The 21,564-nt window shown below is 45.7% G+C and overlaps 1 protein-coding gene across 3 annotated transcripts in view; it reads left to right on the top strand.

The window, feature by feature from the left end:
* SAE1 (SUMO1 activating enzyme subunit 1) overlaps positions 1 to 21,564 on the top strand; it is a 77,970-nt gene that overhangs the window by 47,308 nt on the left and 9,098 nt on the right. For 2 of the 3 annotated variants that reach the window (XM_025849735.2, XM_073886514.1), the window contains exon 7: positions 15,064 to 15,208. The exons of the other annotated variant lie outside the window; for it this stretch is intronic. In XM_025849735.2, the coding sequence (XP_025705520.1) occupies positions 15,064 to 15,208 (145 nt within the window). The remainder of the gene's footprint in view (positions 1 to 15,063; positions 15,209 to 21,564) is intronic. 3 annotated transcript variants of the gene reach the window in all.

Below are 21,564 nucleotides of genomic sequence, written 5' to 3'. Positions count from 1 at the left end.
TGTGTCTTTCTCTGTCAAATAAATAAAATCTTAAAAAAAAAAAAATCTGTACATGACCATCACCATAGCAGTAAAAGTTGTTTCAGTCAAGAATCCTTGATGGAGGGGCGCCTGGGTGGCTCAGTCATTGTGTCTGCCTTTGGCTCAGGTCATGATCCCAGCATCCTGGGATCGAGCCCCACATCGGGCTCCCTGCTCTGCGGGAAGCCTGCTTCTCCCTCTCCCACTCCCCCTGCTTGTGTTCCCTCTCTTGCTGTGTCTCTCTCTGTCAAATAAATAAATAAAATCTTAAAAAAAAAAAAATCCTTGGTGGATGCTAAACCTAATGGGAAGGTTTGCTGTGAAGTAGAAGAGATGTCTCTTCCCAAGTTACTTTTTTAACTAATTACAGAGAGAGACTTTAGAGAACTCTGGCAGATTGTACCTCAACCGAGAGATCAAAGTTGATATTCTGGGAATGGGACAAAAAGAGCTCGTGCGTCCCGAGAGGATGCACTGAGAAGGACACACCACCACTCTGGATTTCCTGTCCAAAGTGAGTAATGTGAGTCTAATTACGAGGAAACATCAGACCAACTCGAATAGGAGAATATTCTGTGAAGTAAATGACTTGTACTCTTCAAAGTGTCACAAAGAACTGAGGAACTCTTGTTCCAGATTAAAGGAGAATAAAGAGACACGATAACTAAGTGGAGTGGAGAATTCTGGATTGGATCCGAGAGTAGGGGAAGACTTTTCTTTTGCTTTCGAGGACATTAGTGGGACAGTTGATAAAATTTGAAAAAGGTCTGTAGATTAGATATAGTCTATCAATGTTAATTTCATGGTTTGCATAATTGTTTTGTGGTTATGTAAGAGAATATTCTTGTTTTTAGGAAATACACCCTGAAGTATTTAGGAGCAAATGCTGTATCATTCAGGAAAAACTGAATATGTGTAGATACAGAGAAATAATGATAAATGTGGTAGAATGTTAACATTTGGGAAATCTAGATGAAGTTATACAGGAATTCTGTGTACAGTTTTTCTGTATGTCTAAAATTACTTCAAAAGTTAAAAAATAGGGGTGCCTGGGTGGCTCAGATGGTTGAGCATCTGCCTTCGGCTCGGGTCATGATCCCAGGGTCCTGGGATCGAGCCCCACAACCGGGCTCCTGGCTCAATGGGGAGCCTGCTTCTTCCTTTCCCTCCGCCTCTCTCCCTGCTCATGCTTTCTCTCTCTCTCTCTCTCTGTCTCTGTGTCTCAAATGAATAAATAAAATCTTTAAAAAAATAATATGTTTAAAAAAAAAAGTTAAAAATAAGGGCACCTGGGTGGCTTACTTGGTTAAACGTCTGACTTTTTGGCTCAGGTCATCTCCGTGTCCTGTTATCAAGCCCTGTGTGGGGTTCCTTGCTCAGCAGGGAGTCTGCCTCACCTTTTCTCTCTCTCTTTCTCGCTCTCTCTCCCTCTCCCTCTCTCCCTTTGCCCCTACCTCCACTCTTGCTCCCGCTCTCAAATAAGTATATAAATAAAATCTTAAAAAAAAAAAAAGTTGAAAATAACAAAAAACAAAAACAGTCTCCAAATGAACCGATTCTCAGCACCTGGAAAAATGCTGATATTTGATAGCTGATGAGTAATACTTGCAAAGGGCTTATTGATGATCTGTGCGGGGTCCATAGAGTGGCATATTTTTTTTTTAAGATTTTATTTATTTATTTGACAGGCAATACAAGCAGGGGGAGTGGGAGAGGGAGAAGCAGGTCTCCCACTGAGCAGGGAGCCCGACACGGCCAGGATGGTCCTGGGATCATGACCTGAGCCGAAGACAGACACTTAACGACTGAGCCACCCAGGCGCCCCGAGAATGGCAAATTTTAACAGCACATCCTCGTCATCTCTTCAGATGGCGGCGAGGTCTGAAGCTGGTATTCTGTATGTACAGTTCCTCTGGAAAAGAGCTGTATAGGTTCCCTAGATTTTCAAGTGTTGCCTAGAGACCCTTGCTGTGGGAGAAATACCACACATCACCAGAACAGCAAAGCCTTGATGAATTAGGTAGGAGATGATGAGCAAGTCTCCGTGGCCTCCACTATGGGGTTTTGCTCTGCAAAAAAGAATTTCCTCTGTCAGGCAGTAGTGGTAGGCAGACTGTAGGGGGTGTATTTGCATGTAAACAAGTCACACCTTCTGTCTGGAGCTGGGCAGGAACTTACTAAAAATACAAATGGTGGCTTGGAGGCAGGTACTAGGGGGGCAAAGGGCATAGATGGAGTGGTGGCCTCTTGTAACTCACTTCCCACTGCTGAGCCTCATTGGTTGTGGGGTGGATTAAAGATGAGTTGTCCTAATATGCTGCCTGTGTTTACCCAGAGCCAGAATGAATCTGTTGGAAGCCAGTGCTCCAAATTAAGCTGTTAACTTTGTTCCAGCCTATTTGCCTTTTTCTCTTCTGCGAAGCATTCGTGAAGTTCATATGCGTGATTGGCAGCTCCTTTCACCTAGAGCCCCAGCCCGGCACTCTGTGGTGCTCTCTGGGACCCGAGTTCACTGGAGACCTGATCTCCCTCCCTCCTACTCACATGACCACGAGTTCTCCCATAGGACTGCCTCTCACCGGCAGCCTTCCTCAGTGCTGTGGTCCTTTTACCAGCCTCTGCCTTTAGAGCTCCTCCTTCTGATCCATTTTTAGTCACCAGATTGATCTTTCTAAAAACTGAAACCCTTCCATGAATCTTTTTTGCCATCAGGATACAATTTAAACTTTGCGGCTTAGCATTCTAGACCTGGGACCCGCTGACCTCTTTTCTCCTTTCCATTCCCTTCTGCCATCCTTGAACCCTACACTCTTACTGAACTACTACTTGCTGTCACCCCCTTCATTTCTATAACCATTTCCATTTCTTCTGCCTGGAATATCCTGCTTCAGCCCTTCCCACTTAACCCTCATTGCTCAGCTCCAGTGCTACCTCCAAGAACCTAACTCCCCTTATCTGAGTTGGGTTTCCTTCCTCTGTAATCCCCATGCCACCCCCAGACAACAGAGCTGACTCGAGGGCTATCTTGTGGGCTCCCTCGTCTCTTGACTGTCCAGCAGAGGCCTGATGCAGAACGGGCTTCGTCAATGTGGGTCAATTGCTGAGGCTACCTGTCCTACGTTTGGAGAGTTTTGCTAATTCCTTTTTGTTTTGTTTTTTAAGATTTTATTTATTAGAGAGCATGAGTGGGGGGTGGGCAGAGGCAGAGGGAGAAGCAGACTCCCCGCTGAGCAGGGAGCCTGATGCGGGCTGATACCAGGATGCTGGGATCATGACCTGAGCCAAGGGCAGGCAAATGCTTAACCAACTGAGCCACCCACGCACCCCAGAATTTTGCTAATTCTTAACCTGTGGCTTCATTAGTTTATTTTAGGCTCATGTAAAGCTGCTTAGATGGTGCTAATTTGCCTGAGTCCTTTTCTCCACTGTGGCACAAGACTGGAAGTACCTGTAAGACCCAGACGTAGCTGTAGGACTGTGCCATAAGCATCTAAAGGATGGAGAAGTATTTCCATGCCTTTAACTCTCGTGTCCAGGGAGCAAGGGCTTGTTAACAACCAGCAGCTCCTGTCTCTGCTAGGAGCTGGAGAGGTCAGGGCCCTTCACTGGGGGATTAGGCTCTTTTCTAAAGTGACTGATTGTCCTTGGTTTGTAAATCTAGCCAGACAAGTTTGGGGTTCACATCTCCTTTCTCCTGCCTGTAGAATCTTCTCAGTCACCAATACCTTGAAGTCTCCAGAGTTGGATCTGGAAAGAAGAAGTTTAGGTCCCAGCTCTGCATATATTTCTTGACCTTAAGCAAGTCCCTTCACTTCGTGGCCTCTGTAGAAATGGAGATTTTGAGAACTTTATACTTAGGATGGTCATATATATGCGAACCTTCAAAGTAGTTCTGTTTTCTCCTTTTTTAAATTGTAAAAGTGAGACAGATTAGTAAAATGTACAGATAACTTCAGAGGAAACAGCCATTTCTTATATATTCTTCTAGAACTTTCTTTTTTTAGGTTTACTTATTTTTTTTTTTAGTAACCTCTACACCCAATCTGGGGCTTGAACCTGCAACCCTGAGATCAAGAGTCTCATGCTCCTAAATGAGCCAACCAGGCACTCCTAGAACTTTCTAGTATTTTATTTTATTTATCTTTTTATATTTTTATTTTTTAAAGATTTTTATTTATTTTTTTGAGAGAGCGAGAATGAGAGACAGAGAGCACATGAGAGGGGGGAGGGTCAGAGGGAAAAGCAGACTCCCTGCTGAGCAGGGAGCCTGATGCGGGACTCGATCCCGGGACTCCAGGATCATGACCTGAGCTGAAAGCAGTCGCTTAACTAACTGAGCCACCCAGGCACCCGAACTTTCTAGTATTTTACATCTCATGTTTCATCCTCTCCGTGTGGATTCTTTTGCAAGGTGTCTTGATGGTGGGTGCTTTGTAATATTTTTTTTCCTGTTGTAGACTCTAGAAAACTTTGTTTCTTTGATGCCTCCTCCTCCAATTCTCCCTGACGCCACCACACTCCCTACTTACCTCCGTTTTTATGATTTGTAAATTGTCTTTGTCTCTAGGCCTCAGCTTGATTTGGTGATGAGTTCTGTTCAGAGGGAACTTCTTATTTTAGAACTTGTGACCTTTGCAGACCAGGTCAAGGGCAGCCATTCCCATTCGGGCCTGGCATTCCCCACTGGGTGTTTTGGTGTCCAGCAGTGACAAGGACCACTGAGGAGGAGACGGCCACAGGGAAGTGGGTTCCGATAAGGGGGTGGCAGTCGAGTACTTGTTGATTCACTGCTGTCATGACCACAGATGTTTAAAAATAATTTGTAGGAAGGGCGGAAGAAAAAAAGCGGTGGTTTTTTGGTGGTTGTTGTTCTGTTTGGGTTTTTTAGGTGCCACTGCCTTATCAGTGGTAGAGAACGCAGACCGCAGTCATTCAGAAAGGAAGGCAGTGCCATGTGAGAGAAGAGAGGTGAGGGGAAGGGCAGAGGTGACCCGTAAGTACGGTCTAGTGCCTCACAGCCGTCAGCGCATAGTCTGGCGAGAAAACCCATCCTGGTGAGGCACTGCTCCACTCTTCAGTCTGACAAATGGGCATAAGCCTAAATCCGCCTCATTGGACAACAGGGATTAAACAAAGGCCCGGCCCCTGTTGTGCCTTCATCATTTTTGATTAAGAGCTTTACATGTGTCACAATCCCATTAAATCTTCATAGCGCCCTCGTGAGAGCAGATCTTATTATGATCGTCCGTTGTCATATTAGGATATTGACTGTTGGACAGGCTGTCATTTGTCCAGGGTCACCAAACCTAGTAAGTGTCTAAGTGTTGCCCAACGCAGTCAGATTTCAATTACAGCAGAGCCTTGTACAACACAGATTTGAAATGTGCAGGTCCACTTACGAATTTTTTTTTTTTTATAAATACAGTACAGTACTGTAAAATGTATTTTCTCTTCCCTGTGATTTTCTTAATAACATTTCCTTTTCTCTACCTTACTTTATTTTAAGAATACAGTATGTAATAGATAGAACACGAATATTTGTTAACCAACTGTTTCTGTTACCACTAAGGCTTCCGGTTAGCAGTAGGCTATTAGTAGTGAAGTTTTTGGAGAATCAAAGTTATATGTGGATTGTCGAGTTCACGGGGGGTCAGTGCCTCTAAACCTCTGTTGTTCAAGGTTTGACTATATTAGCATCACCAATTAATGGCATTATGTCCATTTTACAAATCTGAATTTCACAAGAGCCCTGTGACATTTCCTTATCCCACTTTGGCAGATGGGAACCTGAGGCCCCTGAGAGCAGACTGTAATAATGGGCAGCATTGTCAGCGAGACCTGCCTGGTTGTTTGCTTTGCAGCCCTATGTCTCCCCCACCCCCGGCATTAGCCTGTGTTTGAGCTGCTCTTGGGCCCCCAGCCCAGCTGCAGTTCTTGTTCAGCGCCTCCCATCTTTTCTCCTACTGTCAGACCACAGTCACGGGAATGTCCTGTGCCATCTTCCCTCGGTGAGAGCCGTTGGCAGAGAGCAGCAGATGCCCAGAGTCAAGGTCATGTGCCACTCAAGTGCTGGGCTAGAGAAAAGCCCCTGTCTCCCTGCTGCTTGTGACCAGGCAGGGTGAGTGTGAATGCAGAGGGCTCTGTCAGAACCGCTCTGTGAGTAGAGGGTGCGGTTGGCAACGCTGAGAGAGAAGGGGCCCTGCGGCAGGGGGTTGTGGATCTCTCTGCTTGCCCTCTACATAATTGTCCCTGCATTTTAGAATTTCCTTGACATCTTCTTTTTGTAAGTTATATACAGTCTTTGCATACTAGGCAAAATGTTCTACTTCAAAGGTGAGAGTCAAGCTTAGGAATCACTTGACATTTTTTAGAGGAGAATCAGGTATTTGGCTGGACAAGAGTCTGACTGAGTGGTTGGCATTATTCTAAACTGGTGGGCTCTGGGGTGGGGAGCCAAATCCATTTGAAGTGATTTTTATTTTGTGAACTAGCGTGTCTCCTATCTTGTCTCTGCTCCTAGGGAGGGGGGGTATAGCATTGAGATTATGAATGTGATGACCTTTGAGTCCATTGTGACACTGAGCCTCTCTGTCCCAAGACTCAGTTTCCCACTTCTAGAATGGGGTGGGAACAGTTGTACCTTACCTCCTTCTGTTTTGTTTTTACATAGTGGAGCGTATTCTGAATATAGGATATTATAGAATTTTTTTAAGGTTTTATTTTTAAGTAATCTCCACACCCAATGTGGGGCTTGAACTCACGACCCCGAGATCAGGAGTCGCACACTCCATTGACTCAGCCAGCCAGGTGCCCCTGTAGGATTTTTTTTTTTTTTCACCTAAATTAGGGTGGTTTTTGTTTTGTTTTTTGTTTTTTTAAGATTTATTTATCTTTTGGGAGGGGCGCAGAGGGAAAGACTCTTTCAAGCAGACGCCCTGCCAAGTGAGGAGCCTGACACGGGGCTCAATCCCACAACCCATGAGATTGTGTGTGACCTGAGCCGAAACCAAGAGTCGGATGCCCAACCAACTGAGCCACCCAGGCGCCCCTGACTAAAACCTGCTTAAACATAATTTTAATAGATGAATAATATTCCAACCTGTCCATATGTTTTATGTAACCATCCTACCATCTGATACTATTTCCAGATTTTCTTTCGTATAAATAACACGGCAGTGACCATTTATACATAATTCAGTCACTGGCCAAAGGGCATGGCCCTTTGTAAAGATCCTCTGTACCACATTTTCTTATGGTTTACTGAGCATTTACCCTCCCATCAGAGCTCAGTGACAGAGCAGTTCCCTCTGCCTTCTTGCTTAGGTGAGTAATCTTGGCCTTTAATTTGGTAGTTAAAAAACGGCATCTTGTTTTCAGGTCATTTCTGAGAAATAGCACTCCCTTCCCCACCCCACCCCCCCAATAACTTGCATGCGGCTGCTTCAAATTCTTTTCAGAAGAGGGTGAGATGTAAATAATAAGAGACAGCTTTCTTTTTCTGTTTTGAGCTGTTATGTGATGAGGTCCCACACCACGTTTCACTGGAGAGGTGAAAGGGTGGCCAGGACTTGGAGCTCAGAAGGGGCATTTCAGAGCAAGTCTTCAGGGGAAGCCACTCCAGTGGTGAGGCTCTCTGGAGAGTGAGATCAGAGTACTGTGTGGCCATGGTGACAGTCGTGACAGTCAGGAATTATGAGTGTGCCCTCTGTGGATGGCAGGACCTGGCGCTGTCTGGATCGCTTCTGGGTCCCCAGCACAGGCTCAGCAAGGGAGGTGTGAGGGTGGAGTGCAGGTGCTCAGGAAATGTTTGTGGATGAAAAAATGAATGAATGAATATGTGCACACACCTACTTGTAAGTTTCTGTGGTTAAAGAGTGAAGTAAAAGAAGGGGCAAGTAATGTGGAACTGAGCTGAACAGATGACCAGGCACCTCAAAAGGCAGGAGGCTGCAAGAGCCAAACTCACAGTGACTTGCCTGAAACGTTCCTGCCTTCCCCAATCCAGCTCTGTCCCTCCTTGGAGCTTCATGCCTGGGGGCTGGCTTTTCTGCACCTTTAGCCCTCAGATACGGCCTTGATTTTTTTGTTTTTTGGTTTTTTTTAAGATTTTGTTTATTTATTTGACCGAGAGAAAGAGAGAACACAAGCAGGGGGAGCAGCAGGCAAAGGGAGAAGCAGGCTCTCCGCGGAGCAGGGAGCCCGATGTAGGGCTCGAACCCAGGACCCTGGGATCATGACCTGAGCCGCTGAAGGCAGATGCTTAACCGACTGAGCCACCCAGGCACCCCTGGCCTTGAAAGCCAGATTTCATCTCGTTTCCCTCTTGAGGACACACTTGGTGCACTGTGTATGTCTTTTTGTTTCTTGCTGGACTTTCCAGATCTGCCATGTTTGTAAATACATGGTAAGGAACAGATCCATCCTGGTTATGTTGAGAACTATATTCTGAATAGAAGAGCAGGCCTGGTAAGGGTGGGTGAGGATCCTGTGTCAGTTGTCATGAGCCCTCCGCCCCCTCATGTGTGACTGGTGTCCGTCGTTTGCCCGAGTGGACATTTTCTCAGTGCCCACTATGGGGCATGCCCTGTGCTAGGCATTAAGTAGAGAATAGTGAAAAAAGCAGATATGGTTTCTGTCCCACGAGCACAAAAATCCAGCAGAGGAGACAAATCCCGTCCTTGTACAGTGAATTTACACAAATTACTGTAAGATCACACCCTGAGATCCGAGCATTGGTGGAAAGAGGGTGGGGTGTGTGTGTGTGCAGAGTATCAGGATTTCTCAGAGCCGAGTCACTGGGGCCTCCAGAACTTGTGGCTGTGTTAGTGATGGTAACAGAGTTAAGTGGGGATTTCGACACGAAGTAGGTCAGTTTCTCCGAGGGCGAGCAAACTGGGTTTATGGAGGTTGTGGAAGGGCAGCGGCTCTGGAGCTCTGTCGTTTACCTGGTGCACTCGCTGCACCTGGCGCTGTCCGGGCTGCTTTGCGGGGACACTACTTCACTTAGTCCTTAAACCCCGTAAGGGAAGTGCTCTTATGATTCCCATTTTACAGAGGAGGCTCAAGGATGTTGTCACAGGCCCAAGGTCATATAGTAAGTGGAAAAATTGGGATCCAGCCCAGGCAGTTTGGCTCCAGTGCTGTGGTCCTTACTGCTGCCGCCTGCCAATTTCAAAGCTCCCTTGGCTTTGAAGCAGCACATGGATGTGCCAAGGGTGAGAGTGTGCCCAGGGTCAGTGTTCAGGCCTGGTGGCCAGTGGGGATGAGATGGTTCCACCCAGTGAGACCGCCCCATTCCATCCAGTAATGCTCCCTCAGAGCACCTTTGCTGGTGCCCACCTTTTGTTATTCTGTATGTAATTTTGTCACCTTCCCTAAGTGCTCTGAGAGGGCAGTGTGTGTGTTTTTGCTTTCCCCTGTCCAGCTCAGGGCCTGGCACAAAATTGGTGCTCATTACTTATTTATATATTTGTTTTTATTGAGATGTACTTGACCTATAACACTATATTTCAGGTTACAACATAATGATTCGATATTTGTATACACTGTGAAATCATCACAATAATTCTAGTTATTACCATCCTTGGTATGTATTTATTGGAAAGAGCAGTTGACCAAACATGAGACCTCATGTTTTGCCTTAAAAGATAGGCTTTGTGGGGCGGGGGTGCCTGGATGGCTTGGTTATGTTGAGCATTGGGCTCTTAATTTTGGGTCAGGTCATGATCTCAGCGTTGTGAGATCCGAGCCCTGCTCAGTGCAGAGTCTGCTTAAGACTCTCTCCCTCTCCATGGTGCACCTGGGTGGCTCAGTCGTTAAGCGCTTGCCTTCGGCTCAGGTCATGGTCCGAGGGTCCTGGGATCGAGCCCCGCGGGTCCTGGGATTGAGCCCCACATCGGGTTCCCTGCTGCGCGGAAAGCCTGCCTCTCCCTCTCCCATGCCCCCTGCTTGTGTTTCCTCTCTCGCTGTGTCTCTCTCTGTCAAATACATAAATAAAATCCTTTAAAAAAAAAAAAAAAAGACTCTCTCCCTCTCCTGTTGCCCCTCCCCCTACTCGAGCACTTGCACTCCCTCTGTCTCTTTGTCAAATAAACAAATAAATACAATCTTAAAAAAAAAAAGGCTATAGGGTAGGAGGAAAACCCTTTTTTTTTTGTTTGGAAGTATATGTGAGCCAAGAGTCGAGCCAGTTTCCAGGCCATTCTCAGAGATAATGACAGCTTGGAGAGAATGGTTCTGTGGGAGGTTAGAAAGAACCAGAGAGATTGGAGGAAGGGTGTCAGGTACAGAGAAGCTTTAGGTGTCAGTCAGGCATATGAATAGGTTTTTGTGTAGATTTGTTTTTTTTCCCCCTCAGTTGAGGACAGCAGTTGATTTGGGGCTAATTTGCAACATTAACTTCATTTTCTCACCTATAAATGTGCTATTTTTTTTTTTCAGGTGGCCTTACTGATTATGCTAAATATAACTCCAGTATTTAAATGTAATAAATTTGTAGAGAGAAATACAGTGATTAATAGTACTGCATTCCGGGGCGCCTGGGTGGCTCAGTTGTTAAGCATCTGCTTTCGGCTCAGGTCATGATCCCAGGGTCTGGGATCGAGCCCCACATTGGGCTCCCTGCTCAGTGGGAAGTCTGCTTCTCCCTCTCCCACTCCCCCTGCTTGTGTTCCCTCTCTCTCTGTCTCTCTCTCGTCAAACAAGTAAAAATAAAATCTTAAAAAAATAAGTAAATAAATAAATAATAGTGCTGCTTTCCAGATTTCTGTTACAACACGAATCTGATACTCTGATTCAGTTTAAATTTGAATTTGAGTGTTAATGTCTTTGTTTTTTTCCCAGAATAGTAGTATATTCGCATGTACATTGTTTTTCTTCTGACAGATGAAAAGGTGCTTGGTTTCTCCTTTTTCGAAGTTTGCCTTTTTCCATTACACGGGCAAGTCCTGAACTTGGGCAGAGACACTAGCCTATCATCTGTAGCGATGAATGTCATTCCCTTAGACTTTAACAACCTAGTTAATTAAAAGGTTCAGATGAAGTTAATCAAGTTTGGAACTCTAATTTTGTGCAATGTTTTGATACTATGCGATGAGTCATCTTTTGGCAGAGTAGCTCTCCATCCCTGACAATATTTGATCTTAATGGAACAATTTTATAATCTGGAAACTGGTGAAGAGGTGCTCTTCAGAAGTGCAGTGTCAACAGTGGTGGGGGTGGGGGTATGCGTGCGTGTGTGTAGCTGACTGGCTCTTTGGGAGGGGTAAGAAGCAGAACAAAGAGGAGAATTTAATAAGCAAGAGCTCGATTAGGGGATAGGGTCAGTTCTGGGGCTGCTGCCTGTCCAGGACATGGGCTACTCCCTGTCCCCCACGACCCCTGCTGACTGGAATGCTGACATTTGAAAAAGAGTGAAAAATATAGCTTCTGTTTGCTTTGCTGCAAGTAAGTGGCCGGACTGACTGGCCCCCTTCCCAGAGGCCCTGCGAGGACTTCAGATGTGGTCAGCGAGGTATCTGGACGGTGCCAGCCTGCCGGCCCCCGGCCAGCCGGCCTGCACCAGGACCGGGCAAGCGGCCCAGAGAGACAGCGGGGCCAGCTGCTGGCTGCCTTCGTCCTCCGCCTTTTCGTGCCGTCTTCTTCTTTCTGAGGTGAAGCTGCTCTTACACATTGAAGACCGATGGGCGAGGTTTCGGACAGCCTCTGCCTCCACTTCTCACCCGCTGAACTAGCAACTGAAAATTAATGGACCAGTTGGGAGAGGGCAGGGCCCATCTGGAAAATGCATCTCACAAAAATGTGGTTGAATAGGAGTCTTCCTGAGGTTAGGGGCAAAGAGCCAGACCACTTGGAATCCTTGGGGCTGCATTCCTGGTTGTCTTAGCATTTCTCCTGGATTTGATTAGGGTTAAGAAACACTGATTCTGAAGCCAGATCTGAGTTGGCATTTCTGCTCCACTGCTTATTATGGACAGTTACATTGAACAAGCCACTTCATCTCTTTGAACTTCAGTTTCTTCATCAATAAAGTGGGGACAGTCATACCTCCCTCACCAGGTCATTGAGGATGAGCATTAATGCACATAAAATGTTGAGAATAGTGCCTGGCACATTGTAGGCACTGTTTTCCGATTATTATAATGGTTTGAGCTTTGTTCCAAGAGCTAGCTTTATTTTCTAACCAAAAGATGACAAGCTTTGTGGTGGAGCTGGAAAAATGGTCCTCTCTCCTCTCCGTCCCTCGTGACAGTTGGTGCTTCTGTTGCAGTGACACAGAAATGAGAGGATCGCCTGGAGACAGCCAGCACGGGCTCCTGCTGCCCACCACCCTGGCTGCTGGAAATCAAGCAGCCTCACTCATTTTTCCCACACAGTGGCCACTGGGCCATGGATTGTGCGGTTCGAGCAGCTTGCACTTGGCATGGCTTCTGTCATTGCTCAGGTGACACTGATAACTCTTTCTGGGTCTGTCCTTGTGTCCTCTCAGGAGTGATTGACAGGAATAACGATGACATTCGATACAGTCTGCTCAGAGTATCCTCTCTTCTGGCCTGACTAGCACATTTCCAGATTCCTTTGTTTTCATAGGACATTGTTGAAAAAGAGTCTTGGTCTAAACAGGGATTGATGGTCCCTGTTTTAGTCTTTTCTCCACCCTGCCCCCAAATGCTTATTACTTGATTGCGTTTATTTACTCCAAGTTGGAATCCCAGCAACACATCTGATGAGTTAGAAGTGAGGCTTAGGTGATGGCAGATTGGTGTTAGCCAGCATCCGAATTGTCATCAGCTCTGAGTTGGCTGCCAAGTGGTCAGGTAGCATTAAAGATTCTAGGAGCTGTGTTCTTCTTTTTTTCTTTTTTTAAAGATTGTATTTATTTGAGAGAGAGAGCGGGGTTGGGGGGGCGGGGGGGAGGAACAGAGGGAGAGGGACAAGCAGACTCCACGCTGAGTGCAGAGCCCCACGCGGGGCTCGATCCCACAACCCCAAGATCATGACCCAAGTCGAAATCAAGAGTCAGACACTCAACTGACTGAGCCACCCAGGTGCCCTGGAGCTGTGTTCTTGAAAAGAGGAAAGTAACATCCCCAGACAACAAAACAGATATTTTGGAGTCGTTTTTTGACGTGCGGAGGTTGCCAGAGAGATGCGGACCGGGGTGGGGCGGGGGGGGTTCGGGGGCCAGGGCTGTCTCTGAGAAAAGCCCAGCCCAGGGCAGGTTGTGTCTTCTTTTCCTTAAACGGGCCTTCTTGGAGCACTTGACAACCATTTATGAGCTCCTCTCGGGCTTGAGGGGGCCATCTGCTGTGGTTCCTGAATCCTCCCTCTGCCCCCACCCCCATTGCCTTCACCGGAGCAGGCTGGCCACTCCCTGCAGCCCCTGGGCCTGCCGGGCCTGCAGTGAGTGCTTGGCCATCGTACCGGTGAATGAATGAATTCCTGCTACTTAGCCAGTGGTTCTCAACCCAGGCCGCTCATCACCGAAACAATCTGTGAGTCTTAAGAAAACAAGTCGAAGGACAGATTCCTTAGTCGAGGGTGGCTTCCAAATCCTTGGATTTTTATTTTTATTTTTATTTTTATTTTTTTTTAAAGATTTATTTATTTGACAGAGAGAGACCCATCGAGAGCGGGAACACAAGCAGGGGAAGTGGGAGAGGAGAAGCAGGCTTCCCTCTGAGCAGGGAGCCTGATGCGGGGCTCGATCCCAGGACCCCTGGGATATCATGACCTGAGCCGAAGGCAGACGCTTAACGACTGAGCCACCCAGATGCCCCCAAATCCTTGGATTTTTAAAGAGCCTCACAGCAGTTGGGTCACTTTTCAGTCCATCTTAATTTTTAGGGAAGAGCCCCTTGTACTGATGGAGATTCTCTTTTCCATCAGCAGTTGTCGATGAGACTTAAAAGGAAGTACTTTTTTAAAACTGGGAAGCCCCCTCTGGGCATGAGCTGCTGTCCCAGAACACCCGGCCCTGTCTGTGTCTACCCAAGCTCTGAAGCAGCAGTGTCAGGTGGGAGGGGCATTGCCCTAGAGATGGGGCTCCAGGCCGGCTGTGCGCCCATCTTGGGGAGCTTGCGGGGAAGAAGGATACCATCCACCCAGCATGCAGTGAACATCGTGGACAGGGTGTGCTGGCATTAGAAGGTGCTGGTATTTTCATCAGTCTTAGGCTCCTGCCTGTGTCTTTTTGTTGGGGTTAAAAATTCAAACCTTGTTAGGGTCTCATTACACAGAAGCTCTAATTTGCCGCCATCATCTGAACCTTTCCCCTGGTTCACAAGCAAAATTAAACATTCATTTTTAGAGGTTGACATAATTATTGTACTGAGGGAGGTTTTGTTTGTAATGACCTGCCTGTCTGATGAGTCTGAGCATTTGGCTGGCCTTTCTGGCTGAAGCAGCCCTTTGAACTGATGCCTAGAATGCATGCCTCCCACTCCAGACCTGTCTTCTGGGTCATAATTGGGTCTTTTCCCTCTGCTTGAGGCTTCTCCCCTACTTCCCCTGCCCCCAAATTCACACATTCAAACCAAGTCAACTTGGTTACTACTTCCTTGGGGAGTCCTTAACTGACACCACCCCACCAAGGATGTCAGATCTTCTGTTACACTATTGTGGCACTCATCACAGTAATTTTAGTCATTTTTGTAATCACTGATTGCCTCTATGTTTGCAAATGAAAAGTAGATTATCTTTCACTTGGCTCTCATTTTGATTAACGTACCACTTTCTGTGTTTACGTTCTCAACATCCATAAGCATTTGTTATGAAAAGACTTGGTTTTGGAGGTGCCTGGGTAGCTCAGTGGCTGAGTGTCTGACTCTTTGATTTCAGCTTGAGTCATGATCTCAGGGTCGGGCGATTGGGCCCCACGTTGGGGCCTAAGCATGGAGCCTGCTTGTCCCTCTCCCTCTTGCTCCCTGCTTGCTCTTGCTCTCTCTCTCTCTCTGTCTCTTTCTCTGAAATAAATAGAATCTTAAAAAAAAAAAAAAAAAAAAAGAGACTTGGTTTTTAACCTACCTTCTTTGCCTTTCTTAGTGCTCTTGAAGTTCCGCACAGATAAAGGAAGAGATCCTAGTTCTGATACCTTTGGGGAAGATTCTGAGTTGTTGCTCCAGATTCGAAACGACGTGCTTGACTCCCTGGGTGTTAGTCCTGACCTGCTTCCCGAAGACTTCGTCAGGTTAGTCTCGGTGTTTATCACAGGTTAGCCTGGATTGATAAATGTCTGCTTTCAGTATTTGCTTTAATTTGGGCAGATCCCTTATTAAGAGCAAAAGCCCTGAGGAGAGCCTCCTTCACCGCATTCTGCCTATTCCCATCGACCTCTGATATAGCACCAGTATGTGAAAAGGAAAGAGAGGTGCAGGTTATCTTTCGTCATAGATCATTTATATTCACATGGCTGAAAATTCAAGGTAATGTAAAATCTATATACACCACTCTATACCTTTCTCTTTTCAGTTTACATTATCTTTTGGGTTTATTTCCAGATCAGTACATAGATTCCTCCTTTGTTTCTGTTGCTGTATAGTATTTCAACATGGGAGCACTATAATTTATTGAACCTGTCCTGTACAGATTCAGGTTGTGGCCAGGCTTTTGTTACCACGTAGTATATGACCATGTGCATATCATTTTGTATGTGTCCAGGTATAACTGCAGGATTCATTACTAGAAAGGGAATGGCTAGGTCAGAAGATGGTGATTTTATCATTTGGTAGATATAACCCCATTGCCCTCCAGTGATTGCTTACCACTTTATACCACCAGCAGCAAGGGCATCCGTGTTCCCAGCATCCTCGCCCTTGGATCCTGGGATGCCTTCGCCCTAGGTGACCAGTCTTTTGCTCTCATCCTCGGCAGGTTTAGGATTTAATTGGAGAGGTCCAGATGGTGACTGTGTCAGGAACCCCTTTCCAGGCAGTTCTGGGATCCTCTCACTCTGAGTGTCTTTGGAGGGTAACCAGAAGGCCTCCAGTTGTAGCACTAGTGAGGATGGCTGTATTGAGTTTATTGAGCAGCAGTTATGTCTCAGGCATCGTGGTGGTTGTCTTATGTACATGGTCTCTCTTCACAACAACCATTTTATAGGTGAGGAAAAGGTAAGTCAAAGCTCAGAGAAAGAGGCGCCTGGGAGGCTCAGTTGGTTAAGCATCTGCCTTCGGCTCAGGTCCTGATCTCAGGGTCCTGGGATTGAGCCCCGTGTCAGGCTCCCCGCTCAGTAGGGAGTCTGCTTCTCCCTCTCCTTCTGCCCCCCACCCCCCACTCGTGCTCTCTCTCTCCCTCTCAAATAAATAAATAATAATCTTAAAAGGAAAAGAAAAAGGAAGAAAACTCAAGAGAAGAGACTAGTCCAAGGTTATACAGCTAATAACAATAGTACCACGTACTGAGGATGTTCTGTGCTTTACCTATACAGCCACATTTTCTTTTTTTTTTTTTTTTTAAGATTTTATGTATTTATTTGACAGAGAGAGAGAGAGCACAAGTAGGCAGAGCAGCAGGCAGAGGCAGAGGGAGCCCCGCAGAGCAGGGAGCCCAGTGTGGGGCTTGATCCCAGGAGCCCGGGATCATGACCTGAGCCGAAGGCAGACGCTTAACCAACTAAGCCACTCAGGCGCCCCAGCCACATTTTTTTTTTTAAGATTTTATTTATTTATTTGAGAGCATGAGGGCAGAGGGAGAGGGACAAGCAGACTCCCCACTGAGTGGGGAGCCCAACTCGGGGCTTCGTCCCAGGACCCCAAGATCATGACCCGAGCCGAAGGCAGACACTTAACTGACTGAGCCCCCCAGGCGCCCCCTGTACCGCCACATTTAATTGTCACAATAATCCCTTGAAGTGTGCATTATTATTTTTTTTTTATTGTATTTGTTATTACTTTCCCATTAAGTTAAATGAAGACACTAATGCTCAGAAAGATGTAATCACTTACTCAAGGTTTTAGGTTATAGCCAGCCAAGATCTCACCCAGGTCTTACCACACTGCTGCCTTGGTTTCTTTTCAACAGTAAAGTAAGTCAACGTCTCTGCCCGTCCTAGTCCCTCCTTAACTTCACTTGTATCTGGGAACCTCATTTAGACGCTACCAAAGCCCGACCAGTTTAGGCCCAGCAGTGGGCCTTGAACAACCTGCCAAGCCATCAGCCAAAAAGAGGCAGCATTTCACAGGGTACTTTTGTAAGTTAGCACTGTGTGGTCAGGGGCTAATAATACTGCCGGCTGGAATGGGGTCCCTGTGTCCTGCTAACAGCCAGACATCCGTCTGTTGGTGGCGGAAGGACACTGTGTGAGAAGCAAGTGGTGTCTGCCCTGTGCTTCACGGCGGGAGGAGGGGCTGGGCCACGCAGAGCCCCCAGGCATGCCTGGTGCCCGGTGCCAGGCTGTGAGTAGGCAGCTTAGTGAACTAATTTGGGCATCTTGAGTGAAGAACGGCTTGCCTGTGCATTGCAGGCCTCACCTCCCCAGAAGGAAAAAGCCGTAACCTAACTAGCTGCCGGCTGGTTTTCTCTCCAGAGTGTTTTCTTTCCGTGCCCACCCTCTTTGCGGAAACTGCTTTCCCTTGTCCAGGTCCTCATGTGCTCAGGCACTTCCGCTCTGTTGCCCTTTAAGTGAGAGGTGTTTGGTGGCCTCGTGGAGTGTCTGTGGATAGATAGGTGGAGATAAGGCCCGTGACGGGATCGGGATGCTGGCAAGGAAATGAGCTGCTGTCTGGCAGCTGAGCTACCCTCACAAACTGCCCGCGGCCGGCTCTGAACAGGGTGTGCCCACTTGAGTCAGGAAAACTGTGCGCAAGTCTTCATTCCCCTCATCTGTCTGTGATTTCAGACACTGTCCTTTATGTCAGGTTCTTTATTCTCTTTCAGAGAGTTTTATTGCTTTTCTGATTGTGAAAGTAACAGCTGCCCATTTCCAGAAAGTGTTAAAAGGAAGAAAAAGATCACCCATAGTCCCACCATTGAGAAGTGGCCACTGCTAATGTTTCAGGGTTTCACCTCACAGACATCTCTATTTACTATTTATTCATATTTTTTTCTCTTTATTTTTATTCATTTATTTTTTTAAAGATTTTATTTATTTATTTGACAGAGAGATAGAGCAAGAACACAAGCAAGGGGGAGTGGGAGAGGGAGAAGCAGGCCTCCTGCCAAGCAGGGAGCCCGATGTGGGGCTCGATCCCAGGACCCTGGGATCATGACCTGAGCTGAAGGCAGACGCCCAACGACTGAGCCACCCAGGCGCCCTTTTTTTCTCTTTTTAAATATCAAAATGAGATCATGCTTACTATATGATAGCCTTATTTTTTCAGCATATCATGGGTCTGTTTGCAGCAAAAATACAAATCCATAGCCTCATTTGTGCTTCATGTTTCATTGTTTGATAGGTGGTAATTTACTCTTAACCATTATGTTGGTGGGTATGTAAGTTGTTGATACTTTTTCACTATTGTAAACATTTATGATGAGCATTCTTAATTTGTGTATGTAATATAACTTAGTGTTTAATTTTTCTTTAATTTGGCAAAATACACACAATATAAAATGTAGCATTTTAACTTTTTTTTTTTTTAATTTTTAAGTAATCTCTGCACCCAATGTGGGGCTCGAATTTACAACCACGAGATTAAGAGTCTCATGCTCTACCCCCTAAGCCAGCCAGGCACCCCTTTTTTTTTAGATTGATTGATTTATTTTAGAGGGAGAGCCTGGAGGGAGGGGCAGAGGGAGAGAGAGAGTCCTGAAGCCGACTCCCCGCTGAGCACAGAACTCAGTCCTGGGCTTGGTCTCACCACCTGGAGACCATGATCTGAGCTGAAACCAACAGTCGGCTCCTTAGCCAACTGCACCACCCAGGCACCCCTAAACCATTCTTAAATGTACACTTGAGGGCACCTGGCTGGCTTAGTTGATGGAGTGTGCAACTCTTGATCTCGGGATTATGAGTTTGTACCCCACGTTGAGTATAGAGATTACTAAAAAGTAAAATCTTTAGGGGCACCTGGGTGGCTCAGTTGTTAAGTGTCTGCCTTCAGCTTGGGTCATCTGGGATCGAGCCCCGCATTGGGTTCCTTGCTCTGCAGGAAGCCTGTTTCTCCCTCTCCCACTCCCCCTGCTTGTGTTCCCTCTCTCACTGTGTCTCTCTCTGTCAAATACATAAATAAAAATCTTAAAAAAAATAAAATCTTTTAAAAAAACACGTACAATTCATCAGCATTAAGTTTATTCACATTGTTGTGAAGACATTACTGCTGTCCATTTCCAGAACTTTTTCATCATCCTAAACTGAAAATCTGCCCATTAAACACTAACTTCCCATTCTGTCTTCCCCCAGCCTCTGGTAACCTCTATTCTGCTTTCTAGCTCTGTGAATTTAATTATTCTAGGTATTTCGTGTAACCAGAATCCTACCTTATTTATCCTTTTGTAAAGTTGCTGTTTTTAAATTACAGAATAGTATGCGTGTTATGGAAAAATCTGATACAGTACAAAATAAATTCAGAGATGAAAATGAAAATCACTCATAATTCCATTACCCAGAGAAAACCACTGACCCTTTGGTATTATATCTTCTTACACATTTTCTGTCTTAGCATATGTAAAATCAACAAAATCCTTTGTAGTTTTTTTTTTTTTAAAGACCCATATAATTGTTCACAAGGGTGGTGGGAAAAGGTGCAGTCTTTCTAGGAAGCAGTTTGGAAATATTTATCAGGAGTCATTACAGTGTTCTGTCTTGGGCCCAGTCATTCTCCTTGATAATGAGAATATACCCTGAAGAAAGAATGTGAACAAGTATTTCTGTACAAAAGATATTCATGGGGCGTATGGATGGCTCAGTGGGTTAAGCATCACTCTTGATCTCAGGGTCATGAGTTTGAGCCCTCCATTGAGCTCCATACTGGTGTGGAGCTAAATAAATAAATATTTATTATCATATTTAAAAGCAAAATTGGAAAGGCATTAAAGAGTTAATGACACAGGACAATGCACAGTTTGAAAATTACGTTTATTGTGAAAAGTGCCAAGCATACAGAAAAATGAAAAGAATCATACAGTAATGAATACACTCAGCTAGATTCAATTGCTAATATTTTGCTTTTTGTTTTGGGGGGAGGGACGTACTGATGACATGATGCTTAAGGATGCATCCAAGTTCATCGCTTGGATTTGGTTCTGTGTCTATTTTAATCTAGGAGTTGGCAAACTATAGCTTGCCACCTGTTTTTGTAAATAAAGTTTTATTCCACACCTACTCATTTATGTATTATCTGTGACAGCTTTTCCAGAATTTTTACAACTCTGTAACAGCAGCCTTAAGGAGTTTAAACAGGGTGGGGCACCTGGGTGGCTCAGTCAGTTGGGCGCCTGCCTTCGACTCAGGTCATGATCCCAGGGTCCTGGGATCGAGCCCCGCAAAGGGCTCCCTGCTCGGTGGGAAGCCTGCTTCTCCCTCTCCCACTCCCCCTGCTTGTGTTCCCTCTCTCGCCGTGTCTCTGTCAAATAAATAAATAAAATCTTTAAAAAAAAAAAAAAGTTTAAACAGGGACCGTTATGGTGCATAAAGCCAAAAAAAATTTACTGTCAATTACTTTGCAGAGAAAGTTTTCCAATTCACGATCTTGAACAATTTAGCACTTTTTTTTAAGAGTCTGGGCCAGGTCAATTGTAGAACGTCCTGTATTCTGGATTCATCTGATTGTTTCTTCACTTGGTGCTTGTTTTGTCTTCATCTCGGGGTCGTGAGTTTGAGCCCCACGTTGGGTGTAGGGATGATATACATTAATATATATACATAAGAGATGACATAAAGTTTTAAAAATAGTAATAAAATCTTTTTAAAAAAATTTATATGCAGGGTGCCTGAGTGGCTCAGTCGGTTAAGTGTCTGCCGTTGGCTCAGATGGTTGGGCTTCTGCCTTCAGCTCAGGTCATGATCCCAGGATCCTGGGATCAAGCCTCATGTTGGGCTCCCAGCTCAGCTGGGAGTCTGCTTTTGCCTCTCCCGCTGCATGTGCTCTCTCTGTCTCTCTCAAATGAATAAATAAAAAATCTTAAAAAAAAAAGTCACTTATGGATTGTTTCCCTCTCTGCTTTTTTTCTTTTCCCCCTTCCCATATGTTCATCTGTTTTCTTTCTTAAATTCCACATATGAGGATGCCTGGGTGGCTCATTCGTGAAGTGTCTGCCTTCGGCTCAGGTCATGATCCCAGGGTCCTGGGATCGAGCCCCACATCGGGCTCCCTGCTCAGCGGGAAGCCTGCTTCTCTCTCTCTCACACTCCCCCTGCTGTGTTCCTTCTTTTGCTGTGTCTCTCTCTGTCAAATAAATAAAATCTTTGGGGAAAAAAATTTCCACATATGAGTGAGATCATATGGTATTTGTCTTTCTCTGGCTGACTTATTTCACTTAGCAGAATATACTCTAGCTCTGTCCGTGTCATTGCATATGGCAAGATACATTCTTTTTGATGGCTGAATAATATTCCGTGGTGTGTGTGTGTGTGTGTGTGTGTGTGTGTGTGTGTGTGTGTGTGTG

This window comes from Callorhinus ursinus, unplaced genomic scaffold (assembly GCF_003265705.2).
Source record: "Callorhinus ursinus isolate GAN/ISIS: 27379988/994484 unplaced genomic scaffold, GSC_fseal_2.0 scaffold71, whole genome shotgun sequence".
Taxonomy (NCBI): domain Eukaryota; kingdom Metazoa; phylum Chordata; class Mammalia; order Carnivora; family Otariidae; genus Callorhinus; species Callorhinus ursinus.
This window is presented reverse-complemented; position numbering and strand designations above follow the sequence as displayed.